The sequence below is a fragment of the Mytilus californianus genome, unplaced genomic scaffold (genome assembly GCF_021869535.1).
Source record: "Mytilus californianus isolate M0D057914Y unplaced genomic scaffold, xbMytCali1.0.p SCAF_15, whole genome shotgun sequence".
Lineage (NCBI taxonomy): Eukaryota > Metazoa > Mollusca > Bivalvia > Mytilida > Mytilidae > Mytilus > Mytilus californianus.
The window spans coordinates 8,270,819-8,293,557 of record NW_026262637.1 but is presented as its reverse complement, the minus strand read 5'-3'; the positions used below and the strand labels follow the sequence as shown (position 1 = coordinate 8,293,557).

The 22,739-nt window shown below is 31.2% G+C and overlaps 1 protein-coding gene across 1 annotated transcript; it reads left to right on the top strand.

Moving 5' to 3' along the window:
* The first annotated feature begins 201 nt into the window (after positions 1-201).
* LOC127725324 (uncharacterized) lies at positions 202-17,287 on the top strand. Its single transcript, XM_052232254.1, has 6 exons — positions 202-299; positions 3,784-3,843; positions 5,371-5,766; positions 12,249-12,386; positions 14,355-14,445; positions 16,386-17,287. Exons 1-6 carry the CDS (start codon positions 242-244, stop codon positions 16,840-16,842), a joined length of 1,200 nt encoding a protein of 399 aa, XP_052088214.1. The 5' UTR covers positions 202-241; the 3' UTR covers positions 16,843-17,287.
* Positions 17,288-22,739: the final 5,452 nt, after the last annotated feature.

Here is a 22,739-nt window from a genome sequence, read left to right as displayed (position 1 = left end):
TCGAAATAACTGAAGCACTCCAATCCTTAAACTTAGTGTTTCGTCTACCGGTATATGGGATATCAATCAAAATAATCTCCCCCGCTGTCATTTTCAACTTGACTATATTTACTAGCGACAAAAAATATATTAGTTTTATTTCTGACAGAAAAATTATCCATGCATTAAGTGGTTAAATATACCACTTTCATTTAAAATATTAGTGCTGTTCAGTACTTTTTTTATTTACCTCAACAGTAAAATGAAAAGTAAACATAATAATCGTTTTGTGATATACTTGATTCTGCTGACTGTAAAAGGTATGACATATTTCTGTATTTTAAGACCTGTTATGTATTTGATACATATATATATAGTATTAAAGTTAAAGTAAGCAAATGTTGACAATACGGAAGTGATTGTAAACGATTAACATTTCTTTCAAAATATATGTCATGCGTGATATTTTTTCAGATATATCTCCTCATGTAGATTCTCCGAGTGCATTGGTACACGAAATCGATATACTTGTATTTGTTATTGTTTGTACTATATACAAAACTTAATGTTCATTGTTAACCACATGCCCAACCTTGAAATAGAGTGAATGTAAACATTACAATAATTTCTGGACTATGACCGACAAGCACTACAAAAGTCTAAAAGTCTGAAAAGACCAGTTTTTGTCTTAATTTGCATGAACTTTTACTCGACATTCTCCAAAAGTATGACTTGTGTCTTAATTTTTCTTGACAAATTCTCATTTATATTAAATTTGTATGAAATTTACTCGACATATTCTCGACATTCTGAATATGGTCTTAAAATTTCTTGACAAATTCTTGACATTTGAATACTGTCTTGAAATTTCTCGACATATTCTCGACATTCTTATTTTTTCTCAGTATGGCTTGACATATTCTGAACATTTTGAATCGTGTCTTAAATTTACTTGACAGTTCTGAGTTTTACAAATCATGACCAATATTTATGATATAACTTTAATCTTTATTTCTCTTTATATGATATACTGTTGTTTCAAGTTACACTTCTTTACAACAAAAATAAAAGTTGGGCATTTAAAATAATTGAAAATTTGGGTATATAAATATTTTTACAAATGCAAATATGGCTATGAAATCTAAAGTATAAAATAATTCAAATGTGGGTGTGTTGATATAAAACAATTTCAATGTGGGTTTTTAAATAATTACAAATTTTGATTCCTAAATCTTATAAATTAAATGATTCAAACCAATCATATTGTAGACATATTTCATTCTACATTCATAATATTCAATGTTGATATGGTAAATAATTATTATACCAAAATGTGGTTTATATAAATAGCAAATTATGATGATATACAAATCATTCATTTAACAGAAGAAAAATGTGTGTAATGTCATCTGTTGGAATATATTAACTATTACACATGGACAGGATGTTCCCCATAAAGTTAAGGTATTCCACACCCCAGAGTACACGCAACTGTCAAATAGAAGTTATTGCTTTACCTGTAATCAGCCATACAACTTATCAGTTGACCGACCATGCCACTACAATTTAAAAAGTTTGTTGATAGATGAAAATGAAAATCATCATTTTGATGAAAAAAAATTGAATTGAAATGGATTTTCTTCATCAAAATTATGAAGTTAATTATTTTAACATAAAAACAAATTGAATAATTCCCAAAGATTAAAAGAAAATTATTATCTACTCCAGGAATAATAAAAAAAATGAAAAGAAATCATCGGTATAATGAAATGGTTCTCAAACAGACATGCATAATATAGATCTTAACATTTTTTTCTTTTCAGGAAGGAGTTATCACAAATATTTATTTTTGATAAAAAATTATAAAATTCAACACTCAAATTTGAATAAAAAATGTTTTTAGGTTGTTCCAAAAAATGAATAAGGTTTTTGAATCAAAATAGGAACAAATTCTTTGACCTAAACGAAAGCCCCTCCCCCCTCTTTTTTTAGCCACAAAAACCCAAAAGATGAATTGTGGGGTCCAAAAGAGACACAAGACACCTATTTAAGAAAAGCAAATTTGACTGGCAGTTTTGCGAACGGCAAAAATCTAAATGCTGTTTGTCAATACCTTCGACTTATATTCCAAGTGAAAACAATTACTTAAATGTTTAATAAAAATAAATCAAAATTAAACTACATGGGGATTGTTCAGGGCATTCCAACTTAGTTGCACCAAAAGGGTATCTTACTATACCAAGTTAATCCTTAATTCTTCAAAGTTTAGTTTAGCCATATAACAGCAATAGAATGTCATAAACAGTGCAGAATAAGTCTGTTCACATTTCAGGCGAAATTTATACTGTTGAGATAGTGTCAAGACATATTTAAGACTGTCAAGAATATGTCGAGACATATTCAGACATTATTAAGAATGTCAAGAATATGTCAAGACAGATCGAGAAAAATTTAAGACAGTCAAGAATTGGTCGAGACTAATCCAGACTCTTATCAGATGATACAGAAAGTGTCGAGAAATTTTAAGACAATGTTCATACTGTCAAGACACTTGTCAAGAAAAATCAAGAACCTTATTAGACAAATTCATACTATGTCAAGAATTTAAAAAAATTATTCAGACAAATTTAGAATGTCGAATAAAAATTCATGCATATTCAGACAAAAACTGGTCTTTTCAGACTTTTTGACTTTTGTAGTGAAGGAGATGACAATACGGACATGCATACAGAAAACAGTCTATAAATCATACAAAAAACAATCTTGATATTCAAATTTAAGCCATTTGGATACCAAATTATTCCTCAGCTATCAAACAATGAATTGTATTGGACTGTCTGTCTGTCTGTCCTCAGCTAGCCCTAAATAATAATGTGTACTAGCTCAGCGAAAATGTTGCTAAACCCCGAAACATACAAATTAACATAAATAATAAAAAAAAAAACACACACACAAGATTAACACAGGCTAGAGGTTCCTGCCTTGGGACAGGCACCGTAATGCGACAGGATTAAATATTATTTTTGAGATATCAACGTGCACCCAATATCTTTTTCAAATTTGAAAAAAAAACCACTGCGGCTAAATGCGAAAAAACACCCTTGTGTATGTAGTGTATGGCTACATAAACTGCTACCTCTTATTGTCTGGTGTCAAGGCGTCAGATGTTAAGATTCGAATCGCAGATACCCTCTTAGGTATATTATGGTTTTTTGTTTTACACACCATTTTAAGTTAATTAACATTTTCGACACTACACAGTCATAAAAAGTTGTGTTGGCTCTTTAAATGACCGTAATAAGCATTCACCTAATTATATACAGGATTCAATTTTAACCTTTCTTATATGTTGCATAAGAAAAAAAACAAAGTTCCTTCATCTTCCTAAGAACTTGTTATATAGTACCTATTCTGCTGTGTCGATGAATACCCTGGTATCTACGTATCATTAACTGATTGGAGGAAATACGTTATAATCTTTAAATAAACATGCTCAATATACTAAGTAAATGAGAGATACATCTTAAATCTAAAATTGGGTGTAAAAGCTTTAATATATTGCATAAAGCGTGGAATAACATTTTTCCTAAAAGCATCTGCAACAATTTTTTATTGTATGCTTCACTTATTTCGTAGCATTTAAATATCAATGTTATTCATGTATAACGTACGCACATATATATTTGTATTAAATGTCGTCTGTAATCTTTTAAAAAAGGATTTGTTTTGGCTTTTTTTTATCATATTTCTCTGATGTTAGGAAAACATAATTGCTTATTACGACATTTAATGATTATTTCATAGTTTCAGAAAGTATTGTACCTGATCCTTGTCCTGGGACAGATATACTACCAAGAACTAGAGGTAAGAAAGCGTTCAAAGATATTTAAAGTCAAAGGATCAGGTATGATAATAGCATTTATCAATACAGCACCTAATCCCTATTAAATTGTTTTGGCGTTTATAATCTAATGACCAACTCGAATATCACCCGAGTACACATTTATCCATAAATGTAATTAGCATAAACTTTTCGTCGGTTTAGCGAGTCCTAACATGGCGTATTAATTATGATGGATATGAGCCTTAATTACAAATATCACCAGCCAATAAATCAGCTTACGTGTAAACAGTGGTTCAACGTTGCTGACATTAACAGGACATATTATTAGATTGTGTTGGTTTAATTTCATTCACTCGTTTTAAATAATGTAGAAAAAGAGAAAGATAACAAGTTACATGTCGCATTCAGTTTTATACGGTTATATTATTTATAAAGCTAACAACTTAAAAAAAAACAAACAAAAAAACACTAGCTATCACATCCTTCTCTTTGGTTTAATGGACTTAAAGATGAAGCTTATAGATATCATGTTGATCTTTAATACCGGCGTTGATAAAATTCGCCGCGTTTGGTATCGTGTTGGAAATTTACCACTTTGCCAATTTAAGAAATACAAATATTTTTTTTCTTCCTTTGTTTTGTTTTTCTGCAATGAAATCCTGCAGAAAGTGTTCTGGGTACTGCATAAGATCGTGTCGTCCTGTACTCTTCTTTTTATTATGTAAAAATAATTAATTTGAGCTTACTAAAAAACAGCATATAACTCGCGGATACTTTGTTTTTGCGTTCATTCCTTTTCAGACGACTTTCGCGATTGTCTTATTGTCTTGGTGTATTTATACAAGTACAGACTGAAGTTTTACTTATTCGCGCCGATTTACATTCGCGTTATTTTTATACTCTCTAGAGTCGCAAAAAAATAAATTGCTTACGAAAATTAGAAGGTTTACAGTACATTAAGTAACTGTGAGAATCCTTTGATACGGTACTACTATTGTTTATTTTAAGTGATAAAACGTAAAATAAAAAAAATACTGAACTTCGAGGGAAATTCAAAACGGCAAGTTCGTAATCAGATGGCAAAATCAAAGTGTTTATTTAATTATATGTTCGTATAGGTAAGATTTTTTAATCTACTTACCATGCTTATTGAGAATAAACTGAAAGGGTTGAGATATGAACCACTGCGACATATATATGCCCTATCCAAAGTGAAGAACCACGTCAGTGGTTGTCTCAGGTAATAAAGTGTCTGCTAAATTTAACTCAATTATGTAATACCAGGGACAAATATACGTCTGAATTTCTGTACATACACATGTCTAATGTTTAAGAATGTACGTTACCCTATAGATATCTTGTGATTTTTATTGTCGTTGAATTCTAAAATATAATTGCTGTATAGCCTGCGCCAATAATACTGAAATGAGTACCTTCTCAGCACAATTATTTCCCCTTAAGAAATTGAGATTCGTATCTTTTAAATAAATGGAATAATAACTGAACAGTAACAGTCTGCTTTCATAGCTTATAATTTTTCATTTCAGTGGTTAAAATGTGTGAAACAGGATCTGCAGTTGAAAATATAGATGACGGCAATACAAATGTCGACAGCGTTGTACTTTCGTTAATGGAAAACAAGAATCATTGTTCCTGCTACGTTAGTGTAGAGAATATGAATTCCAATACTATAATATATGTCAAACCTTATAATGATTTAACTGCTTCTGCACCAAAGGAGCAACTTTGTGGAATGATAATCGATTTATTTCGTATTTATCCAAACCAAAATACTCAACGTGTTAAGGAGATTCCTATTGGATGTAACAGTGGACACAATTTACGTTCGCTTACTTTAACTAGCGATAATAAAAGACTTGAATTTGTATCCAAAGTGGCTGATGGTAATTTTACCAGAGGATACTGCATACATATTTCTAGAGGTCAGTTTGAAACGCAAGTAAAACATCACCCTAAAGGTAAAATCAAATAAGTTAAAAACAAAATGGACATCCTCATAGTTGATTATGCAACATGTGGGCAGAATCTGTATCCCGTCTGGAGTACCTCCGATCAACACTGGTAGTTAATGGGCTGAGTGTTGCTCGGTCGTTAGTTTTCTATGTTGTGTTTGTAACTTATAATTTGTTTGTCTTTTGGACGTTTTTCAAAATCTGCCATGGTGTTGTCAGTTTGTTTTCAACTCATGAGTTTGACTGCCTCTTTGGTATCTTTCACTCTTTTTGAAACAATTCGATTTTAGAAATCATTCATAACATTTAAGATATAAATGTTTATTAAAGCAAAGGCTGCAAAACATGTAAGTTTGATCTGACATTATCAAATAAACTATGGTAATTTTTAGCTCATTAATAGTTATCAAAGGTAACAGGCTTATAATTTAATACGCCAGACGCGCGTTTCGTCTACATAAGACTCACCAGTGACGCTCAGATAAAAATAGTTATAAAGCCAAACAAGTACAAAGTTGAAGAGCATTGAGGACCCAAAATTCCAAAAAGTTGTGCCAAACCTTTAAGTCTTTAAATCCTTTAGTTTTTTTGGCTCACCTGGCCCAATGAGCCCACCACTTAATACCCCTTTCACCTAATAACAGGGACATACAAATAAATTCCACTTTCTTATTTTCTTAATATTTTTAAGCTTTTGAATCCATTTTGCTGTAAAAATTTCATTTAGGGAATAATAAATTATTGCCAAGCACCCAAAATTATATAATATCTTTCCCAAACCTCCTGTCTTAGCTTTTGGAAGACCAGCAAATCTGAAAGACTTATTTGTGAGAGCTGATGTCTTTTCTACTAAAAGCTGTTCAACTGCAGGATGGTGCAAGTCGCGTGGCAATAGACGATGTCTGACTTGCCAACAAATACTGATTACTCAAACATTTACTTGCCACTCCACTGGGTCTGTGTGCACTATATTTTGCAATATAACTTGCAAAAACCAGAATGTTGTATACCTTTTTCAGTGTCGATGTGATATGCAGTATGTTGGCGAGACAAAACAGGCATTCAACAAGCGCATGAAAGTGACTACACCTGCAAGCCCGACCTCCCAGTAAGTCGTCATTTGAGATCACCTGGGCACACTCAAGCTGATCTCAAAAACCTTACTATTACTGTCATAGACAACATCGAGGGTTGGTCAAGGGTCGGAATACTTGCTCGGGAAAGGTTTTAGATAAGAAAGAGAAGGAGAGTTTCCCCAGAAGGCACAAATAAAAAACAGAATGAGTCACTCATTTTCCCTACCATCATTTTTTTCCAGTAACTCAGGCTTCCGTACTGGACTCTCACAGTTTTAAGGAATTTATTCCTCCTCCCAAACAACAATATTGAAAAAAATTACTAGCGTATTGACTATTGATAATTTGTATAGCGATCAAGATTATTATTTCAGTTTGACTACCACATGCCAAGATAAGATTCATTTTACATCTTACTGATGAAGGATATTAGTTATCCGAAATATCTAAAATTTGTTCATGATTTTTTTTATTTTTTGGTGATGTTGTACCCTTTTAAAGTTGTATACATACATGTATATACAAGTCCAAATTGAAAACGGTCAAACCTATGATTGCGATGGATAAAAACTGCAATTTTTATACGTGTGCAAGGAAATAAATTTCTCGGTAGAGGGGTCTAAATACAGCTCAATCAACATTTTCCAAAAGACCAAAAAAGTGAAAAAGTATATATTAACAAAACGCATTTGACTAGCAGGTCGAATATCGGATGTTCGTAAACCCTGCTGACTGCCATTGACGATTGCCAAAATAAACGGATCACAAGATGTAGCAAAATGGATCTTAATTATTAATTTAATACCAAACAGAAAACAATTAACTTGCGGAAAAGATGGTTTACCGCAAACAAAAGGTGCAAAAATTAGTACACTTTATCCGGATTTCGACAATTAATGTCTCTTCAGTGATGTTAGGAATCGAAACGGTATTTGACAGGCCTTATAATATACCTCAATTTAGGGTAGACTCTTGAATTTTGAAGAGTCGAAATAGGATGAACGGAACATATAAACCCGAAGGCAAATATAATGCAAGCCAAAACGAAAATATATATATTTATACTCAAATATAAAGCATTTGAATAATATGCCAAAAAGACGTCAAAACATTTACATGTTCCTTTATTTATATAAGTTTATATGTCACCGCAATAGGAAATGAGTAGATTAAGTGTAACACTTTAACGTCCTTCTGTCCGTCCCATTTTCGACTCTAAACTCTTACTGAAGTTTTCCTCGTCCAAATTTTATGAAATACATACACAATGATGGGAAAAACATCACACCGACAGAGATAAAATTAAAACAGCGATTCATTTACCGTTCTGTAGATATGCCACTTTTTAACAAAACTTTGATAATTGCAAAAGCTTGAGCTTTGAGATTAATTTATAATTAATTATAACTTATCTGAGGTGCACTATTTCAAGACAATAAAGAGATGTGGTACAAAAAAACATGTATGATCTCCAAAGAGACTATCTTCCAGACTGGTCATTTGACAACTAAGCAACAGATTGCTATAGAGTACAACTTCACTGAATGTTCATAAATTTCAAAAACATATGAAGAATTGGGTGTGATGCTTAAATCGTCAAAAAACTATACAGCCTTTTCTTTTTTCTGTGTATCATTGTTTGTTGTTTTCCATATCAAATTTAAAAAAATATAAACAAGTATTGAAAACTTATTATTGCCTATTTTCCGTTTTTGCAGTTCAAGACATGTACCTGTCAGAAAGAGAACTTTCCTACCAAAGTTCATCTTTGCATTCAGTTAAGTTGTATAGAAAAAATATATCTTTTAATGAGAAATTTTGAAACCGAAAGGGACAATTGGGCCACTTTTTACTTAACCAAGTGATTTCTTTTACATCAAAATAGACGTCTTTCGAGTTGGTGCACTTTCCAGTAAATTTCATACGTCACACTGCTCATGTTAATATGAAACAGTAGGAACCGATTGTGCGGGGTAGCTGTTCTGTACCTCCTTCCTAAAAAAACTTGAGATTGGTGTATACAAATAAAGCTTTGACTCTGATTGTATAAATAAAATGTTGAAAAAAACATTTAAAGGGGCAATAGCAGTCAAATTCATGTTCACCGATTTGACTTAAATTCTCATAGTTGATTTATAACATACTGAAACGTATATTTAAATTACAATAAGTCTGAAATAAATAGTTAACACTGCATGTATTCGATAATATATATCAGAATTTCATATGTATTTTAGTCTAGACGCTTTCTAATTAACTTTTGAAATGATCACCGGAGGCTGCCGATTGTCATATAACACGATATAAACATAAACATAAGTATAAATAGATAGCGACCCCGTGTAAATGGATTTTTATAGGTCTTTTAAATTTCATGTTATAGGTTAAATAAAATGTTAATTATCGTTTTCACCTTTATAGGAATGAATATTTTGTGGATCGAATCAGTTAATGAAATGGTTCACCTTTGTTTCACTTTTCAATGTTGACATTCTTTTCCTTTTAATGGCTGACCACGATTTATACATGCGTAACCAATTTTGAGCTATTGGGTTAAATTGAAGGTCACATGAATACGTATTCAATGAGGTCAAAGAATTCACTTGCAAGTGATTAATTCATCGGCAATGTGTTTTTGCATTTTTTGACAAAATTGAACCAAATTGGTTGCTAAAAACGAATTAATATTTCATCATTTCAAATGTATTAATGATTGAACCAAACAAAGTCATATTCTATTTTTTTTCATATCTCGTATCTAGTGCCCCTTTAAGCAAATGCTTTACCTTTTCCATATAAAACAATGTTAAATTCTATCCATCCGATCTAGAATTATAACACTTATATATTAGTAAAGGTCCAACCTCACTTGTCATGCTTGTCAGGGACAATGGTTCAGTGGTGGGATGTGGTGTTCCGAGGGTTGGAACGGGGAATGGGGATATATGGTTTCAAACCCGCCTTTATCATGGGTTGGGACTCCCTTTTTACAATGGCTGAAGCCCCCCCCCCCCCCCCCCCCCCCCCACTGCCCCACCCCGCTGCTTTCCAGTATTATTTTGATGCTAAGGATTAGTTATAAACCATTAATGCTAGAAAATTATCAGCTGCTCGTTTAGATTATTTTGTTTTAAATGTAGATGTCGAAGAACAAAAGAAGATATATACCAACCGTAACAGTCAAAATGCCTCCAAAAAATATACATAAGTTAATTTAATCGGATACAGCTAGTAACTATCAAAGGGAAAATAGCGCGAAATCATAGCGTGGATATTGTTTTAAAGCCATCGTGATTTTGCTTTATTCTAACCTACTCAGGAAATCAATTTACATCTGTAATTTAAGTTTACAGTTATCAATATATAATATTTGCGTAACCATTAAAGAATAATTACCAGAATTTCATATGGTTATTTCTATTTCGAAGGATTTGTATGGTAAGAATCTTACTATACAAATCCATGCTATTTCCATTTAAATATTTTAAAATCATGTTATTTTTACCAGTTCATAAAAATAAAACTAATACTAACAAAAACGTGTATCTATATACATTCCAGTTGCCGATTATGTCTCTTTACAATAATTTGTTTATTTATTGTTATTAATTTTTTTTGCTCTTTTTTTCGATTCCTCTGCTAATCAAAGGGAATTGTATTATTATTTTGATTCAGTTAAAGGTACTGGGCAACGATTCAATCGATGGACTGACTAGTACTGATAAGAACTTAACAGTTCTGGATTTATCGTTAGTCGTTTTTTCTTATTTATCTGAAACAGTACTGTTTGGTACTTAATCGCTTGCGATAGCTTATGTTCTGAACACCTGTAAAAGATCTTGAGATTCTTCCTTGTGGTTGATTCAGGCATTTCAGAGTTGTTCTGTTTAAAATGATCGTTTAAGTAGTAAAAACAGTTACTAGTGCTGGTGCTATAGTGTTGACATGCACGACCGTAACGTCTTAACGGAGGTACATAAACGCTTTACGATTGAGGGGAGGGTACGTTACTTCTGTTAAATGTGTTTGTTATCGCCCAACCCTCTCATTTACAAGGGACAATCGTGTAACATCGCAACTTAAGAAAACTCTCAAAATAAACATATTGATGAAAATGATGTATAAGTAATTAAAAAAAAACTTCTGCAAAGATAACTTGCTTTTAATTTTGAGCGTTAGAAGGACTATTCGACTACACTATACTCATCAGTGGTACTCGAATACAAACAAAGAAAATTGATTAGTCAAACACAAAGTTCACGAGCATTAAAAACCACAAATTCCGAAAATTGACACCAAATACTGCTAGTTCAATAGTGTGTCGTATTACGCAACATTACATAAACAGCTGTGAATACAGAAAATTAACATTTCAATGATATCTCTTATCAACAAAGCATTGCTAACTACTGGTCTGGGGATACCGTCCGGGACAAAACGTTCACTAGCAGCGTTTTGTCGACTTAAGACTCACCAGAAGCGTTCGAATACAAAATATCGACATTATTATATAAAGAAAAAAATATACACCACAATTTTCATAGAAATAACTCCAAATATAACAGAATGAAAGATTTTCTGTCATTTTGTAAAAATGAACTATATTAATAATGGTCAATGTTAATCAGAAACTAGTTTCTGATTTTTAAATTAAATTTTTAAGTAATATATTGATTAAGGTGTGACGCCATCATTGTTTTTCCCCTATTAGTCTTTGTTAAATTTGCACTTTTCGAAAAATTGTACATAATGTGTCTTTATTTCAAATAAAAGAAATACTTGACATGAGTGAAGTTTCATCCTGACAGTACAAAGACAAAATATCATCTAACTTGCATTGCATGTAAGCTAATAACCATCGTTGAAAGTTAACCGATCAAAATTCCACCCCTTTCTTCCCTGTTTACAAGCTTCAGGAACCATGTAATCTAAAGTTTTCATAATATTTTATAGAAACACCAAATATTAAAGAATGGTGTTTCCAAACTCCAAAGATATGTGTTTATGACCCAGAATTTTTTCACTGCACTGAAATGTTGGATTATTTCAATGGATAATTTTTTCGACTCTTTTCGTATGCAAAAGGATGCAACGTATAAGGATTTGGTGATATTACATCTTTGAACATGCATCTGCGCATATGTTTAGTTTGCCTTATTTATTTACATAAGCAATGAATTCCTGTTAGAGGTTTTTTGCTTACAATGATTCCAAGTAATAAAGTTGAAGTAATCTCTTTGACAGTTTACTAGACTAAATTGAGAGTTGGTGGTACTTTTATATCCGAATCACGTTCATCATATCCATGTGAATAATTGATAACTCACGCTTTCACAATGTTCACTGAGATCATGTGAATTTCTTTTCTTTTTACAGCACACAATTATGGAGGTCAGGATGATGACAAAGAATTGAAATTGATTTGCAGTAATCAAGATCAGTCAATAACAACTACATTACAGCCAACTACATCTAACTTTAATGGATCGCTGAATAAAAAGACTGATTCGATAGGTAAAAAACATAACTTACATACCTTGTATTGTTGTTAATTGTGTTTTGTCCACTATCATCAATGTCTGATAGAGCTAGTGTAACGTATTTATACCCGAGTCATGAAACGAAATGAACATTAAGTACTTGAGGAGGCTCGAAGGTACAAACATTTAAGCAAAAATTTAAACATTTTTTTTCATTACAAATTTTATTTATAACACTATTGTTGTTACTTCATGATATGGTACAAAAATCAACCAAACAAATCAATTCGTTTTGGCCCCAGATGACTTTTTAAATGTTTATATCATTGAAAAAGCTCCAAATTATCTCCCTTTGGTGCAAAAATGTCATTTTGTTGCATTAAAATTGAAATATCTTTTTTAACTCATCGGTGACCTATATGTTTTATTATTTTTTTCAAATAAGCTGTACTTAAACTAAACAATTGTAAAATTTAAGCGATTTCTGTAATTTAGTTCTTTTTTTATTTCTTTATTGCTTCTATTTCTCCTATTAGTTCAACAGAAAAAAAGTACCTTTACAAAAATGCTTCTTTCAAAGGCAGATTGTGAGCTTAAGTGAACGGTGACCCCATTTTTTTATTCTATTTTTCTATTAAGTATATGATAAAGTTCATTTATAGAAAAAATAGCGAAATCCTATATTTGAGAAAAAATTGCTTTTATACCCTGGAGCCCTTAAGATTTAAACTACAATATATCTGTTTAAAATTTCTTTTTTCTTTTATGATAACGATAATGGTATGTTTAAATAAATTAGATTCATGAAATGGCGGACAAAAAAAATTATGAATAATTCAAATTGCAAATATTTAAAAAATGAGCACTGAGAGGTTGTATTTTAGATAATTGAACAGAAATAATCAAATCTTTAAAAACATCATCATTGAGTTATTGTATTATCGTTAGCGTGCCACATTTAAAATTAATAAAATGAATAGTCAAACCATCAAACGAAAAAGCAAAAGTGTCGATGAAAACCGAAAGGGACAAAAAATACAAGAGAAATATTACTTTGAATTCTTAATTCAGAATGACTTCAAAACTTCTAAAATGAAAAACAAATCGTATCACGAACAACGGTTTACAAAATACTACACAGAAATCTAAAGATTGAGCAGTTAGAACTAATCAAAAACAAGTGCCTCTGAAAGATTATCAGATATGTATATGTATGTGGCAGCCGTCGTGTTTCTCATGGCTTATGTAAATGCTGTGATACATCACATATGGTATGTCGACATCTAAGAAAAGAGGACAATATTATGGAAACGATAATTGAAACATACATGTGGTCATCAGTGACACTTAAATTCCAAAACGGTCAACCAAATCACTACTATGCTAGTTACATGTTTAAACAAACGTCTTTAAATTAACAGTAGGAATCCTTGGTTCAATATAGATATGAAAGGCAAGTCTAGAGACCACATATAAAAAGAAATAACCGAGATGAATTAAGATAGTGGAAATTTAACAAAACCTAATAAAATCAAACACTTGACTATATCAACCAGTGGAACGTCTAGAAAACAAGTTTTATATTCCTGACTAAGCTTTGGTTGTATATAGCTAGTTTAACCTCTCACTATTAAACGTTGAAATACTGTTGTAACTTTAAAATATATAGTCAATATGCAGTCGCCACCTGAATTTAGCTTTAAAGAAATTTTAAGTTCGCAATTTAAAAGTTGAAATCATCTATTTTGTGTTTGGCTTTAGAACTCAAGCGATCCTCATGTCAAAATATAGATGTAAGTCATATACAGTAGACGAAGATGTGCATATTGTATATCCGAAATGAAAAGATCGATGGGATAGAGAAGTTCAACGCAACCGCACTAGATGTTTTTTTTTTATTCTAAGGACTTCGGTCATACCATTTTGCTTCCATCGCAAATAATCATTGTTATCATTGAACATAATTGTGTTTTCTAATTTTTTTTGTATTTGTTTTTGATAGATAAAAATACAATGTATATATCCATTGGAGCAGTCGCTGGGATTATTGTCTTCATTTTAGTACTGGTGATGGTGATACTACTGTGTAAAAGGTATTCGTTTTAACGGCAGTTACTTAATGTTTAATTTTGTTTTGAATTTACCATGTATCATAGGAAATCTCTTTAATTTGGAAGTTTACGTTAATTGTACGGGAATATGGGAATGATGTCTGCATAACGAAATAAATTGATAACATGCCAAACGATGAAGTAAAACGTTTTTAAAAATGCTTGGTTATTATAAGTTGTTTTTCAAACATTCATTGTCAAAGAGTGTGCAACGTTCACAATCTATTAACTTTAGTAACAATAAGTCAATATATGAATACAAATCATTCCATAATTTCTTAGATAGTCAGGATCGATAAAATGTAAATTTAACTGATAAACTCATCATAGACATCATGATTTAAAATTGTGTACGCCAGACGCATGTTCTGTCAAAAAAAGACTCATCAGTGACGCTCAAATCATAAATAGCAAAACATACAAGATATAGTATCTTTTTTTTCAAATTCAGATGAGGATAATTCTAATATTCCGTCTAAGTACTAGAGAAATGCGACCTTAAATTATTGTATATTGTAATTAAGAAGTACATGGGTAGAAACAAAGGTTTAGGTTTAACTTTACTAAGGCGGCAAAGTTTACATCTGATTAATTTGGCTATTCACTTAAAGCCCTTCTCAGTTATAGAGCTTCCGCCGGTTCTAAATATGTCTACACTCCTGCTTTTCAAATGTTAAAGATTGAACGTTTCTGATGACGTATAGTAAGAATTCTGTTCTAACAACACAATTTATAAAATGTTATTTTTTTTTTTAAATTTCTTAAGTATTTAAGTGTGCGTTCTTGCAATTTCCGATCCATTGGAAGTAATGAAAAAGCGATGCTTACCGAAAATTTAACATGGATAGACTTGAATTTTTCGGTTTCAAAAACTCAATATGGAAGAAAATGTGAATATTTTCATGTCATTTTAAGTAAAAAAAGTTTAGAAAAACATAAATTATGATACGCGCCAAAATGCAAAATTTATTAAAATCTAAAAGACACTGGATGAAGTGACGTATTCTATATTGAACTGTCAAATGAATAAGTATTCTGTATAGGCCAATTGCATTAAAAAGGTATTGAAATAACTGGTCAACGTAAACAGTATTGCATATGCCGATTTAATCGTTTCATTTCAGGTATCATATCATGTGATTATTCCCCTTAAAACGTTCGAAATCTTACTGTGAAACTAAAAATGATAAAGTGAATTTGACATGATCTCACTGTTTCTTTCTTGAAATGCAGTAACACCTTTCAGTAAGATTAGCCTACGTATCGATGCAATCGTTCATTCTGTTTTATATCACAGACCATGTACATAACATTTCGGATTTACGGTTGTGTTACAAAATTGTAACCCATATGTTATCACTTTGCATCATATCAAAATACAAAGTTGTAATTTTCACTAGTGATGACATAAAATCTATGCAACAGTTTAAGAGCATTCATAAAGAAAATTTTGATTTTAAATGTGCGACTTTGCTTACAAATTTTAAACAGTGGAACACAGACAATTACATATATTTTTCTTGTTACTAAATGATATTCAGCGGAATCAAAAGACTGATATTCGTTATTATTACGGTAAAACATATTCCTAATTTTTTTTTTTTGAATAAAAAGTTCCTATTTCTCCTTTGGTTACACAAGTAGATAATATTATGTGTATAATCTGTGTAAAAAAGTTTTTTTTTTCGAAAATACAAATGTATATTTTTTTTTAAATGATACATCCCGTCCACTTATTGTTACAATAATTATCAAGATCTAATGCAATTCATATCTATGTTATCAAACGGAAAAAAGTTATTCTTCTATAACATTTATACTTACTAACTATACAATGTGTTTACAATGATATGTGTAAAGTTTTACAATCAAATGATCGGTTTTGATAATAAACAATTTAGCAAATTGTCGAAAAATTGCAGGAGGAAGCGTCTGTATTCAAGTAAAGAGGAATCAAAAGCAAAATGCTCAGCCACCACAAAACAGACTGTCGTTGATGAAGAAGAATACGACGGATTGAAGTACAACATGCTCTACGTATCGTCCGAAAAAGATAACCATTTCGATGCCAACTACTCTACCGTAGACGGAGATTTATCCAGGCATAAACGTATTAAAAAGGAAGAGGGTTGTAGGACAGTTGAGGACCAAGAACATATTCATAATTCAAAATTAGATATACTGTTTGTTACGAAAAATGCTCAACAAACAAACGGAGATAAGAAGGTTAATATTGCTGCTTTATCAGAAAACGGATGTGTGTATGCAGTTGTTGACAAAAGTAATACAACAAAGAGCTACATGAACAATGTGGAAATAAAAGTCTCAAGTCAAACTTATGCTATTGTTAATGAAACCAGAAAAGACAACCCGAAGTAGAGGAGATATAGGGAGTAGTATTGTGTTCACGTATTTTACGTCAAAGTACCTTAGAACTATATATCTTCCGAACAAGTACAAATCAATCTTTATGATAAGCCGAAAGTTACATTTTGTACACCAGGAGGAGCAAAGTGTCAAAGTCAATTATACAGAAACCATTAATTCTTTTAATTCAATGAACAGTAAAATTTCTGATGACACCTCTAGTGATGTTTTTCTTTGGAAGTAGAGGACTATGATGTTATGTTTTCTATCATATATTTAAAAAAAAATGTTTTTACCATCAAATAAGTTCTTGTTATGTCATGTAATTTGATTTTTGATTTTTGTGTTTTAACGCCACTTTTAAGTATCGCTTTTAACCTATTTCGTGGCGGCCGGTTTTTATTGATGTAGGAAGCCGGAGTGCCCGGAGAAAACCACCGACCTTCGATAGGATGTTTTGTCATGTATTCAGATTATATAACATTTATCGATCAATGATTTATATCAAAGAAATTTACAAATCCAATATCAATACATTTATATGAACAGAAATATGCCATTCTTTGTACAGGAACCCTTCAGAAGGTATGTCTGCCTCACTTGCATTTATCCCCAGTTGTTTTTGTGTGATATTTATTGCTTAGTTTATATTCTTATGGATTCTGTCTTGTGACTGTTGTTTCTCCTTTCGTCTATTTTCTATTCGTTAACTCAGTATGTAGTTTTCTATGTAGTGTTTTGTGTACTGTTGTTTGTCTATTGGTATTTTTTCCTTTTTTAGCCATGGCGTTGTCAGTTAATTTTCGACAAAAGAGTTTGAATGAGTTTGAATGTGCCTGTGGTATCTTCGCCTAATTTATGGTACACAGATAATGAAAAAAAGAATGCATTCGCAAACCCAAACACGAACACGGAATAGAAGTTGAATGGCAAAAACTTAAAGTCTGATGTTACAAGCCATATTTTCCAAATCAAAAGATGGAAATGCTGTACCTACCAGCTAAATGAAACCTTGAATTGAAAATTATAAACATCTTCTAAATTTGAATATTGATAATGTTTGAAATTCAATAAAACAAACAAGTTTGGTTAAAAGCAGTGTAACAGCCATGAATCGTAATTTCTAATTGTGCAGTCAGGCCAGATATCACTTCAGTATTTGAATTAGGCATTACTTTTTATTTGTTGTGAATTTTGTAATTTTCATGTCTAATTCCTCATCCTAAACCTTCCCTTCCAACTATTCAAAACTATTAGTATTTGTGTTTTTTTTGATAATTTAAGTATTTTCACTTTGATATTGCTTTAAACGCACGAAAATAATAAAGTGCTATTAGAACTCACTTTCACTGTTGGTTGACTTTAAGTCTCAGGGGCTTCAGTTGTCAGCGTTCTGGTACTGACATGATTTTTAAAAAGACTTGTCCCAAATTTTACGTCGATTAGTTAAAATATCATTAGGACACTAAGATTCCAACTCACTTATGTAAATTTGACTTCATAATTTGTTAGATCCCTTTTGGTCATATAGCTCTTCACATGATTATGTCTAATAATTTTCTACATATTCGGGTTTGAGCGTTCCTGATGAAGATAATTCAAGAATAACCCTTAAAACACAACAAATAATAAAGATTGAATTTCATTAGACTTAAATCAAACGTTATAATCCTATTTATATCCTCGTTTGGGTTAGTATCAGGCAAAAAAAAACCAACAATGAATTTCAAATATATATATGATTTTCTAAAATCAAATTTCAAATGCATGGCTAATTCCTGAACAAAAAATATATATTAGCTTCCCGTATCCAGGTTATCGTTAGGCAATCACATTAGGGAATAATTTCTACTAAGTATATAATAACAGTGATCCACGTGATAATTATCAAATTTTAAACTATTCACAACTATTTGCATTTCAAATTCATATGTTATCAAAATTAAACATTGTTACAGACCTAAATTTGTGTTCATTTTTTTTAATTTGACAGTAAATTAAAATGCAAATTACAAGTAACATGTATGTTGATATCAATCTTTTTCTTTGTTTTTCAATAAGTCAATGAAATGAAAAAAGAAAATTCTAAAACATTAGTAAAATAAGTGAAAGGCTATGAATTTTGGTATATATGAATGTCAGTTTTGCGTCATTTCAGGCAAACTTCATTATACAGATTCTCTTGAATTAGATTTTTTATTTTCACGTGAAACATTCCGGTTGGTAAAAACAGGAGACCGATATATATTAATAGTTGTTTCGGCATGACTTATTCATTATTTGCAAATTGAAGAAAATACTCCTGAATGAATCGAACAGAGCATACAAAACAGTTCAAAGCAAAACAGCGCGAAATTGAATGACGGCTATTTTTTTTTATGTATTAGCTGATCACTGATGAAACATTTATTGAAGGCCCGTGCATCATTTGCAGAAATTTGGACCGTTAATTATTGTATTATTAACATAAGTCGCTTGGTGTGTCCACATAGCTTTTCAGATATACTTCAATCAGGAATGATCCAAATAAAGTAATGCTCGCCAAGTATATAAAAAAAATGCGAGGCCGTAATTAGATATACCAACATGTGGTATGAGTGCCAATGAGACAACTCTCCATTCAAGTCACAATTTGTAAAAGTAAACCTTTATGGGTCAAAGTACGGTCTTCAACACGGATCCTTGGCTCACACCAAACAGCAAGCTATAAAGGGCCCCAAAAATTACTAGTGTAAAACCAACCAAACGGGAAAACCAACAGTCTAATTTATATAAAACAAAATATCGAAGCCGTTATTCAATGACATCTAGAGGAAAGATGTAGGGATCCATATAGACAAATGTCCAATATATGGTAAACTTTGCACAATGACTTCTGCTTTCAAATAAACAGACACCAGGTAACAAAAAAAATGGCACAATAAAAAGTTATGTCTGCTTGTAGCGGTTTTGTTAATCGTCTTATCAATATGATTATCATCGTTTTAAATTTTATATAGATGCACTTTTTTCTTGCACGTTTTCCCAGTGGTTCACTATTGTGGTCATTTATAAGCATTGCATAATTAACTATAGCCTGTTGATTGAGCACTGCCCAGTAGCAAATATTTCATGCATATTTTGAGCAAACATAAAAACTACAATTAACTAGTTTTGTACAGTATAGTTCATTGACAATTTGCTTCGTTTGATACGTTTGAGGGGATGGGACACGATATGGCGTTTTTAAAAAATGGACACGATTGGGCGTTCATAAAAAGAACACGTTTTGGCGCCCTTTAGCAACTAGACATGTTTTGCAGTTCAACGACGTCAGATGGACACGTTTGGGGGAAGGACACGTTTCTGATTGTTTCAAATGTATTCAATGTTATTGGCAAAATGTAGGCCTTTGAATTGTTGTTCAATATTCTTATATATGAAAATTTTGTATATGTGTAACTTTTTATTTCCGTGTTGAGACAATGTGAAAGTAATTCGAATTTTCATTCTTACTGTATGGACGATTACTGAAGAAATACAAGGTATGAATTTATGCATTGATTTATTTTGATAATGAAATAGTTATACATCAATCAAGGTTAAAATGCAAGTAATGCTAATTGCAAAAGACACGACACAGGATTTTCAAAAATGTTTGAATTCACATTCGTTTGGTTATATCTAAGTCTAAACGTGTCTTTGTTGTTGATTGATTGCTGTTTCATTGACATACATTTAAAATTTCATTTAATTCATAATAGCAAATACGGATTTGTTAAATATAGTCTCCTTATTACCGTGCCGATCAAGTTAGCCAAGATTTAGGTACTTTATCAATATAGGAGGAGGAGTTTGAAAAATAAATACGTCTATGCAATATTTTAAATCGCTCCCAGTTTATCTTGTGATTCAATGTAAATGAGACTACGAAAATTCGGCAATCATCGAGACAAACATGAATGTAAATAATATTTGAATATTTATATAACATTCCTGTTGCAAGTTAATAAATATATAACAACTACTTATAAATACTCAAATAGTGCTTATATTAATGAAACCTGGTTTAAATTGATATATAAAAATAAAAGAACAAATCAGGACTACATGTTTTTTGACATTTAAATATATTTTGGTGGTCATTTGAATTACATTATAAATTTGAAGGAAAAAAAATGTAAGTTAAAAAAACAGTTACTGTGTATATCGTTCAGCTTATTTCTTTCTCAACCTTTTTTTATGAAAGACGTTTTGTTTTTAAAAGCAAAAACATTCAGGATTCTTCAATTTTAAGAACCGCTTGTTTGTTTGTTAAAGAGGGTATCGCTTTTAAAAGACAATAGATCATTGAAGACGTATACAACATTTAAAGGGGCACTAGCTGTCAAATTCATGCTCACTGATTTGACTCAAACTCTCATTTTTGATTTACAACATACTAAAATGTATATCGAATTAAATTAAGTCTGAAATACACAGTTAAGAAAGCATGTAATCGATAAAATATATCAGACTTTCTTGTGTATTTTAGTCTAGACGCCATGTAATTAACTATTGATATGACCTCCGAGTACTGCCGATGGTCACAAAACCTAATATAAAAATAAACATAAATACAAATAGATTGCGACCTCATGCAATTGGGTTTTTATAGGTCTGTTTGAATTGATGTTATAGGTTAAACAAATGAAGTAATTAACGTTTTTACCTGTATAAGAATGATTTTTTGTGAATCGAATCAGTCAACGAATGGTTCACCTTTGTTTCACTTTTAATGTTGACATTCTTTTCCTTTTAATTGCTGAACACGACTTATGCATGTTATCTTATCTCTTGCTAATAGGTTAAAATGAAGGTCACATACATACGGATTTGATGCGGTCGAATTATTCACTTGCAAGTGAATAATTCATCAGCGATATTTCTTTGCTTTTGACAAAATTGTACCAAATTTGTTGCGAAAAACGATTAATGATTTCATTATTTCACTTTTATTAATGATTGAACCAAACGAAATCATTTTCATTTTTTTTTCATATCTCGTAGCTAGTGCCCCTTTAACGAACTTAATGTAAAATGCATTTCATACTTGTAGATAACTGAATTGTCGTCAAAAAAATACAAAATTCCCCTCAATGTTATCATTTGTGTGGCTTTCCTTTAATTTCACTCTTTTCTTCATACTTACACTTTCCAACCTGCCCAACATACAGATGTGCATTAGAACCGGACATTTGCTATGGTGAAGAAAACACGAAAACAGTTAGAATAAACTTGCATTATTACCAAAATACATTTGTAATCGACAAGAAATATACATGAACATCTAACAAATATCATAATAAAAAGTTTAAAGTGTTGAAAGAGAACTTCTAGACACTCAATTGAACAATGTCAATCGCTTAACCAAACCGTACCAAATTCGATATTTTGGTTATCCTGTTTTAATTTGTAAAAAACAACCATTTCAAATTTAGATAGTTTGAATTACAATATTGATACAAACATGTAATCGTTCTGGGAAGTAAGCTAACGAATTAATGACAAAATCAACCAAACTATGACAAAATCACTGTACTAAACGCTCCTCGATATGACGAAGTTACTACCCGTGATAATAATCAGAACAAAATCAAAAGGTCTTTCCAATATATAATGACAAAACAATTATACCAAATTGTTAGCTGCAACATCTTGTATTTGAAATTTCACCGAAAGAGTGTGCTTTCTCTAAGTATGTATTTACGAACTTTGAGTGTTTAGATAAGTTGTATGTGATATAACTTATAAACCATTCAAATTGGGGACCTTCAAATTTTCTCTGCATAATTCGTTTTTATTTAAGTCTTTGTTTGTTCATCGGGGAGTTTCTACTCTGCGATTCATCCCGGATTTTATTTCGTTGTAGATTTCGGTAATTTTAGTTC